The following is an 8,981-nucleotide window of genomic DNA, read 5'->3' on the forward strand; positions in this document are numbered from 1 at the left end:
GGCGGAAGCGCTCACCGAGAGACCCGCCCCGGCCCCGTGCGGTCCCCCGGCCCTTCCCCGGCCCCCGTCCCCGTCCCGGTCCCGCTGTCCCGTCCCGCCCCGCCGGGATGCGCGGGGATGCTCCGCGGGCGGTACCCACGCGTCGCCATGGCAACCGCGGCCCCCGCCGGCCCCGCCGCGGTGACGTCATGCATCCCGCCTCCCGACCGACCAATCGGGTGCCTCGCATCCCTCCGCCGGCCAATGGCGTGGCGGGGGCGGGGCCCGGCGCGGCGGCGGCTCCCGCGCTCCGGTAACGGGCGGCACGCGCGGAACGGCGGCCCCGGCCCGCGCCACGGTGAGCGGCGGGCGGGAGGGAACGGGAACGGGAACGGGACCGGGACCGGGAACAGCCCCGGGAACGGCACCGGGAAAGCACCGGGAAAGCACCGGGCCCGGCCGAGGCTCCCTCGGGCAGCCGGGGCTGCGGGGAGCGGCCCCGCCCCACGCGGGGTCTGCCGGCTCCTGGCTGTGCGTGTGTGGCGTGGGTACTGTCGTGGCATGGGTGAAAATGTGTTTTTTCTCTATTTTTTTTCTCTGTTAAGCAAAGCTGTTCGTCCCCCTCGCCAGCCGCGCTTTCTCCGTGGTTCCAGGCTGGCGCGGCGGCGGCTGTACTGAGGCTTTGGTCTTTTTTCCRTAGTGCCATAAATCGGTTTTTTGGGTTGGAAGGGACGTTAAAGATCATCCAGTTTCACTCCCCTGCCATGGGCAGGGACACCTTCYGCTATCCCGGGTTGTTTGAAGTCTTATCCAGCCTGGCTTTGGACACTCTGAAGRAGGGGGCAACCACAGCYCCTCTGGGCAGCCTGGGCCAGGGTCTCACYCCCATCACAGRRAASAATTCCCTCTGAATATCTCACCTAAATCCCTTTCTTTACTTTAACGCTGTCCCCCGTTGTCCCTGTCTATTATAGGTGCCCTTCAAGCATGGAACGGCTGCAATAAGATCTTCCCGTGTGCGGCGATGTAGCGTCTCCAAGAGAGGAGTGAGCCCATAATTCATCCCCCAGTGCCAATGCCAGGGATGGGGAATGGGGCTGATTTAATTTTGGGGGGGACAATGGGAACAGAATGCCCCCAGCGAGTTGCCCAGATCTGAATGCTCTAATTGGGGACGTTTGGGAGGGGGAGTGGTGTGAGCTCAGTGATGGTTTGATTTGGAGTGTCCTGAGAATATCTTCAGCTGGAAACTGCCAGGATTAGTTGCTGCTTCTGAGACTTACTTTACATAAGAGWTATAAATACAGAGTGGGCTGAGGACAGAGGGAGGTGATGGCTGTGTTACAGGTGATGATCCTGCCCTGCATGGTTRTCACTGGGGTGTTAATGCTGCCCAGACACCTGGGAGCTACCCCTGGGCCTCATGGGGGAACCAGAGGAATGCTTTATGCATTGAGGATTTGGGGAATTTTAGGCTGAAATGTTTGACTTTTTCCTTCAATTGTGTGTTTGAACAGTGGGTCAGGGCCCCCTGTGGTTGTGCTGGCCAAATGTGGCCATGGAGAGCCCCAGGTGGGGATATTTGGGGTGWGATGGTCATTTCCAGCTGCCTGGTGCTGGGTGGGCTGTAAGGGCTGTGGTGTGGCCTGTGAGTTAAATCATGAGCAATGAGCCATATATTAAATTAGGAGCTTTGTACAGCATTTGGAGGAACCCTGTGGGAAGGTGGCTGAGGCCAAGATGTGGGGAGGTGCAGCTTTGTCCCTGGGCATTGCTGATCCAGCCCTGGGATTTCTCTCAGAGCTGTGCTTTGGGAAAGCTGCTTGYCCTCTCTTCCCCTTCTCATTTCAGCTTATTTTTTACCTGGTTAAAAAGCACCTGAAGTTCACGTTTTCTGTAGAAACTTGAATATCTGCAAGATCTGGTTATCACTTGGTGCCCCTTCAGCTCTGTCCCTATTTCCACAGCCTTTGGAAGTGTGTGTGAAGCTCTTTGATTGGGTTTTGCTGTGTGTGCTGCAGCAGGAGGGCTCTGCCATGTGCTGGGGGATGAGGAATTCTCATTTTTGAAGGCCACTTGTGACTCTGCTGGTTCTTTCCCCCTGGCAGGTGTGGGGCCCATGGCGGGGGCCGTGCGCATCGGGGACCAGCTCATTCTGGAGGAAGACTACAACGAATCCTATGTTCCTAAGGAGCAAGGTGAGCGTGGCCYGTCCTCCCAGGAGATGGGACACGGGATTCAGGTCACTTCCAGGTGTATYCAGAAATCAGGAATTGGTTTCTGAAGTGGATGGAGAGGGTAGAGTACAGGCAGAGCTGATGTCACTTTGCAGTGTCACTCCCCGTGTCCCACAGGACAGTGCTGGTGGCTTTGGGCAGCTTTGTTTTGGGCTCAGGATTTCCCAGCRTGCTCACAGCTTTAGCTGAGGAGGGTGGCCCTGTCGCACAGTTCGATTACACAAATTCCTCTCCTGTTTTGCAGAAATCCGGGATTTTGCACCGATAATCGGGATTGACCCCGACAGGGAGTCGGAGCTGCTGTGGTTGGCCAAGGAGTGCCTGGTGGCCCCGCTGCCCCCTGAGTGGAAAGCCTGGTGAGAGCTCTGGCAGTGCCCTGGGCCATTCCTGTGCAGGGACAGGATGGGGGAATGGCTTCAAACTGGCAGAGAGTAGGGTTAGATGGGGTATCAGGAGCTCAGGGATTTTTGGGGTGGCAGAAGAAGGGGAAAAACCATTTGGGCAGCTGGATATGAGCACCCTGGGACAGCTGCTTCCCCACACTGATGTATTTCTGGCCTCTTGGCTCATCACACTCTTCTTCCCTGAGCTTCAGGTGGTCACACCATCAGCAAAGATGCTCTGTATTTTTGAACATCTTTGCTGCTATATTTTTGATGTGCCCTTTTACCTTTCCCCGCTGTTTTTGCCCTGCAGCCAAGATACCAACGGTGAAATCTATTTCTTCAACTTTGTGAATGGCCACTCCACGTGGGAGCACCCCTGTGATGAGCACTACAGGCAGCTGGTCATCCGGGAGAGGGAGAAGCTGCTGGCACGGGGCCTCTTGAGTAAGGAAAAGAAGGAGAAGAAAGAGAAGAAGCAGAAGAAGGAAAAGAAAGAAAAGAAGAAGGAAAAGAAGGAGAAGCAGTTCCTGAAGCAGCTCCCTGTGAGTGGGCTCTGCTTGCAGTGTTTTTGGGGAGGGATGGGCAGAGGATGAGCTTGGGACACAAAGAACCCAAACCTGGGTGAGGGGCAGGAAAAAAAAACCCTTGAATTCTGGCTGTGAGACACTCTGTAGTGAGCACACACACACTTGGGGTGTCTGGGAGGGACAGGAGCATTCAGGACCCATTCTGAGGGGTTTTTGGAAGGTAAAATCAAGCCCTGTTTCCTTCCCTGTCCCGTGTGCTGGTGGCTGCTGCTGTGGGGTCTCTGTGCAGGGCTCTTTGTCCCATCCCAAGGTCAGGAGTGTGAGCTGCACCCCCGTGCTGTCCTCCCAGTGTGTTCCCTGTGCTTTTCCAGCCCCCAGGCTCCCAGCTGGCACCCATCCAGCCTCCCCTGGGCACCCTCTCTCCTCTCCGTGGCCTCACACCATCCTCATCCATCATCTTCCGTGGCTCCCTGGACCTGGACATGGGGAGTGTGACMGACTCCAACCTCATCCCCAGGGCAGGAGCTCAGGTGAGGCTCCCTGTTCCCTGGGAAATGCATTGGTGTGGGGACACTCAAATGACAGGATTTGTGATCTTCTGGCAGTTTAAAAATACTGTTGTATGTTAAAAAACTGTATTTTTTCCTAGGGAGGTCAGTGCTAAATTAGTGGTGAGCTTTCTTCTGCTATGTTTAGCAGATTTAAAGAATTTCAATTACTATTGAAGGGGAAAAAAGTCAAGTTTTATTAGAATTTGGTGTCCAAATGAAGCATGACAAATAATATAGATAATACAATTTAATAAATTTAATAATTTATATTTGAGAAAATTAAAAAACCTCTTGTCCTGATGATTGTAAGGCTTACAACCATGTTGAATGATTGATTGATTGATTGATTGATTGATTGATTGATTGATTGATTATTAAAAAGTGGTTTTGGGGGAGTCAGTAAAATTGGTTAAATGGCTAAGAAATCGATGCCTTAAAGGAGAGCAAAGCAAAATGTGTGCAAAGCATAGAAATAATCACCTTCACAAAAATCCAAACATGTTCAGTGGTAGGAAACTGAGCTCCCCCAGAATTCAGCAGCTGCTCCGTGTCTCAGTGGGTCTCTGTTTCCCTTTCCTCTGGCCCTCTCAGCTTGCACACATCTCTGAGCCCACCAGCCACACCAAGAACCTGCTGGACTTGATCTGTGAAGAGAAGAGGWCCTTGAACATGGCAGTGCCAGAGAAATGGAGAAATGAAGAGGAAGAAAGCGAAAACGAGGTATTTGTGTGCCCTGGCTCTTGCTGTTACCAGAGTGCTGAAACCTCCYGATGCTCCCCTGGAAATGGCTGTTCCATTTGCCTCTGGGCTTCCATTTGTGCTGCCTTTTCTTTGCACTCTTTGGTCCCCAAAAAGCATCTAATCCTATTTTCCCATAGTAATCCCTATAAACCAGCATCTGCCACGGTGCCATTCCAAGATGAATTGAAGGTGCACTGCCATGGCTCTGCTGGATTTCACTGCTGAGGAATCCCYCCTTTCCTTCTGTGGGATTGCAGAGCTCAGAACTCAATTTTGGCCATCTCTTTTTYTTTTTTTTTAAATCCTTCAGAGTTTCCATGGGCCGTCAAGGCTGTTAAAAAACGTGTACCTGGATGTTGAAGCCTTGGGAGGCAGTTTGGACTTTGAGGTGAGAGCACGGTGATGGGATGGGCAGGGGAAGCTGCCAGGGTGGGAGAGGAGCTGTGGCACTGCCAGGGGATGAGAGGGGCAGCAGAGGGATGAATTTCCTGTGTTATTTAGGAGCAGGAACAACCTGGAGCAGAGTGATGGAGAGAAAGGCACAGCAGCAGGGCTGTGGGGTGTGAGCAACCAGGTGACAGTGGGGTGGGTGTCAAAGGAAAGCTTGTGCTTCAAGTGGTTATAATTTGGTAGCTGGGMCTTGAGGAGATGTCATTGCACAGGTTGGAGCTTTGTTTCATCCTCAAATTAAAAAAATAAAGCCAGGCAGGCGAGGAGGGCAAGGTGGAAATCTGCTTTTCCAGGGAACAGCAGGTCTCAGGTCTTAGGTGCTGCTGCAATTGGTGTGGGAGGAAGGCTCCGGGAGGAAGAGGCATTTCTGTTCCATGGTGTTTATGGGGTGTGGGGACAAGGCTGACTCTGAGCTGAAGCTGAGCAGAATGGAACTGCACCCTCACTCAGCCCCACAGGAATCCTTGTGACCCACACGTGGCCACCTTCCCGCAGCAGCACAAGCCCTGTTTTGCTTTTTTCTCTCCCTGCTGATAAATCCCGTGGCTGGGACTCAGAGCATTCAGCACACCCAAGGCCTTGTGCAGACTCTGAGCTTTSCCGGTGCCTCCTTAGCCGGGATCAGCCTTAAGATGACAAGGGCACAATGGGAAGTGCGTTGTAAGCAGCTCTGGTGATTTGGCCCGACTGTTTGTGCTGACATTAATCCTTTCTCACCGCTTTGAAAATCCTGTTCCAGTATCTGAAAGGCAAATTAATTTCTTTTAAAGTGTTTTAGAGTATTTCCCTTATCCTTTTCACAGCACACGAAAATTAAGCTGTAAAGTACTTTGCTGGAGAACCTATTCATGGCGCTGGGCAGGATCTGCAAAGGCTTATGCTAAAGTGGATGTGACAAAGAGAGCCCTGACTCTCTCATCTCCAGACAACAAGCAGCCTGTGGGGGCCCAATTCCTCACTGAAATGTTAATGTGTGCAGGAACAAAGAGCTGTCTTGGCATTTCAGTGCCGCGGGGATGGGGCTTGGGGAATCTATTATGGAATGGCAATTGCTGCCCAACAGCCAGGCTGTTAACCCAGATGGGTCATAGCCCAGTCCTGATAAGATAGCGCTGCCCCGACTGGAAAATAGAATTCTTTKGTAGCTCCATGAGATGGCAGTAGAAAAGCATTCCTAGCAGCGAGCCTCAGCTGCTCCAGAGCCTGAGCTGTTCTCTGGCTTCCTTGCAAAGCAGGAGGGAAGGGTTTGTGGAAATAATGAAAAAACGGATCTGATGTAGCCCGTGGTCAGGGTTGAATGCCTGTATTCAGAGGAAATTTTTGGTGATTTGCTGAGACAGGAGGTTGGGTGGGGTGGAGGCAGCGTTGGAACAGGGAACCCAGAGATGGGAAGGCTCTGGTGGAGCAACGAGTTCATGGAGCTGGAAAATCCTCCCAACAGCTTCATGTTTGGGATTGTGGGCTTGTGAGCTCCTAGGAAAGCTGTTCATCTGGAGCTTTCTGTGTGTGTGTGTGGATGGGGTGACCCCTTCCAGCCTGGAGCTGTGCCAGTGGCTGTGTCCCCCCAGCAGGAGAAGAGCACAGAGGAGCAGCAGAACCCTGGCAGCCCCCAAAAAACTGCTGGAGCTGCTCCCCAATGCCACCAGAGCCCTGAGGAGGAYGCTGCCAGCCTGGGAGAGGTGACAGTGGCTCCCTGGCACCCCTGTCCTGCTTGCACCGTGCTTTGCATGCAGTAGGCAGCTTCTGGTGTTGTGCTGTGAGTCTGTGGCTGCTTGGCTTTTGTTTCTGTTGTTGGTTAAAGTTCAGTGCTGCTCGCTGGAAGTGATGATTTGATGGGCAGGAATTTCCCATCATCAAGTGCCCCTCAGTGCAGGTAAAAAGCTTKTGGAAAGATCAGCATAACACAAGTGACTTGTCCAGCTCTGAAATCTGTAGAAAATCCAGTCTGTTGTTGCAGGAGGAAAAAACCTCCCTCCTCCTCCTCCACCTGTGTGAGTGGCACAGTTCCCTCTTCTGCAGCGTTTCATTTGTGACCATCAAGGTGTGGTGCTAACAAAAGGACTGCCTGTAATTGCCATTAAAATAGGATTCTGCCAGCCAAAGGGATTATTCTGGGATATTTTAGCAKCTGAGGTGAGCTTGCCTGGAGAGAAGCCCTTTTGTTGGTATATCAGTGTATTGTGGTGTGTGTGTGATCCTGGGCTCAAGCACGGAATCCTTTTTGCCTCATTTGGGATATCCTGGCTGCTGCCAGCTCCCCTGGTGGGATGTCCTYGGGAGAACTCTGTCCTCCAGAAGGAGCAGAACTTTCCAGCCTCCCTAATCCCCAGAGGAAATGAAGCTCGGGGGTGACTAAAGGAGTTCCCCTTGCTCGATTTTCTCTGGGTTTTGGCCCCCAATGAGCCTCSTGTGGCTGGCAGTGACTCTGGGAAGCTCTGCTGGCCAGGAGCTGTCACACAGGGAGCTGCAGGTGAGGCTCAGAGCTGCAGSATTTTTGGGAAGTGCCCGAGGTTGGCTCTGTGTTCTCTCCATCTCAGCCTGGGGATGTCTCAGACCGATGGCACAGGGACACTGCACTCTGGGCTGGGAGCTGCCAGCGTTGCAGGGGCACTCTGATAAAAATACCCCGCTAAAATATGCGCTCAGTGTACGGAACACGGCGTGCACAGGATGCGGGGAGTGTTTGACAAGACACCACAGCATTAATAAAACAGCGAGCAAGGGGGACGTGCRAGCAGCTCTGTGTGAATGCTGATGAGGGAGCTGCTCCTGCTTGTTCCCCTCTCCTCCACGGGCAGTGGTGTGGCCTCCCCGCTGCTGGAACCTTTGGGTGACTCAGCTTTAATGTGGGGTTGTTTTTTTTCCCCATCTCTCATCCTTCTGTGTTAGTCATGGGCTCCTTCTGAGCTCTGAGTGGTGGCTTCAGGCACTGCCCACCCTCCAGTCTGTCCCACTGCTCTCCTCTGCTTCAAATGTCAGGCACAAGTGAAGTGTCCCGTCRTGGTCTCTCAAATTTCCATTTCTCTCCATTTTCTCTCTACAAATTTCCATCTCTCACTGAACAGATGCGATGTGGGAGCATAAATGGGTTTGCTCTGGAGCAYGTGGGGTGCTCCCAGTTGGCATTGCACAGCCACCCTTATCCACCCAGACCTGGTGAACAAAAAAAAAGCAACAGATGGAAAAAAAAAAAAGTCAGAGGTGAAGAAATGACTGAGATTGTGTTAATGGAGTCCCTGTCCTTGCAGTGGGACTGTGAGAAAAGAAGTCAAACAGGTCCTGAAGTCACCCAAAGCTTTGTGGTTTTGCTGCTTGCTGTAGGATCGCCTGTGCTGTTCCTGAGGCTGCATCCCCCAGAGRGAATGTTGTGGCTATAATTGTGTTTGACTTGCTGCCTAGAAGGAGTCTTTAAAATCAAGACATCCCGAGGAAGTGCCAGAGTCTTCCTTGGATTCTGGGGCAGCGTGCCCTCCRTCTCCAGTCCCCATCCTTGGCGATGCTGACAGCAGCCTGTCTGCCCACAACGAGGAGGAGCAACATGCTGGGGATGAAGCAGTGGCCAGAGAAGATGCTGAGGTGGAAGGAGATGCTTCTGTGGCTGAGGAGCTGCCCCAGAGTGAGGGGCAGAGGAGCCCAGCAGGGATGGATGTGCCCTGGGCAGAGCTGCTGCCCAGCCTGGCTGCCACTGCTGACCCCGTGYCCTGTGGGGAAAAGGTGCTGGATGAAGAGAGGGAAGAAGGAGCAGCTGATTCAAAATCAGAGAACGGGCTGGATGRTGGCAAAGTAAGAGACCTGCTTGCCTGGTTTGGTGTTGGCTGTTCCCATTTCATCAGGCCCTGACTCAGGAAACTCTGGTTTTCTGTGAGGCCAGTCCAGGTGCTTTCCTGGTCAGCAGGGCGGTCATTCTTGGGGGGCAGAGTGCTCTGAATTCCCAGATTGGCATTTTCAGAGCTGAGCTGGGCACTCCTTCCCTCCTGCACACTGAGAGCTGCCCAAAGCTCTGACACTCCGAGCCCTTGGCTGTGGATGTGGTGTGGTTTGGGTCTGGAGGAGGAGCAGGCTCAGTGTCCAGCGTGTTTTGGGTCTGGAGGAGGAGCAGGCTCAGTGTCC

At 53.1% G+C, this 8,981-nt stretch overlaps 1 protein-coding gene across 1 annotated transcript in view; it reads left to right on the forward strand.

The window, feature by feature from the left end:
• Positions 1 to 267: 267 nt before the first annotated feature.
• CEP164 (centrosomal protein 164) overlaps positions 268 to 8,981 on the forward strand; it is a gene marked incomplete at its 3' end in the record, with an annotated part of 23,316 nt that continues 14,602 nt past the window's right edge. Inside the window, exons 1-8 of the mRNA XM_057384843.1 lie at positions 268 to 337; positions 954 to 1,025; positions 2,088 to 2,177; positions 2,461 to 2,572; positions 2,913 to 3,144; positions 3,501 to 3,659; positions 4,272 to 4,400; positions 4,732 to 4,809. Of these exons, the coding sequence (XP_057240826.1) occupies positions 2,099 to 2,177; positions 2,461 to 2,572; positions 2,913 to 3,144; positions 3,501 to 3,659; positions 4,272 to 4,400; positions 4,732 to 4,809 (789 nt within the window). The remainder of the gene's footprint in view (positions 338 to 953; positions 1,026 to 2,087; positions 2,178 to 2,460; positions 2,573 to 2,912; positions 3,145 to 3,500; positions 3,660 to 4,271; positions 4,401 to 4,731; positions 4,810 to 8,981) is intronic.

The sequence above is a fragment of the Malurus melanocephalus genome, unplaced genomic scaffold (genome assembly GCF_030028575.1).
Source record: "Malurus melanocephalus ecotype Western Australia unplaced genomic scaffold, MMel_1.1 scaffold_751, whole genome shotgun sequence".
Lineage (NCBI taxonomy): Eukaryota > Metazoa > Chordata > Aves > Passeriformes > Maluridae > Malurus > Malurus melanocephalus.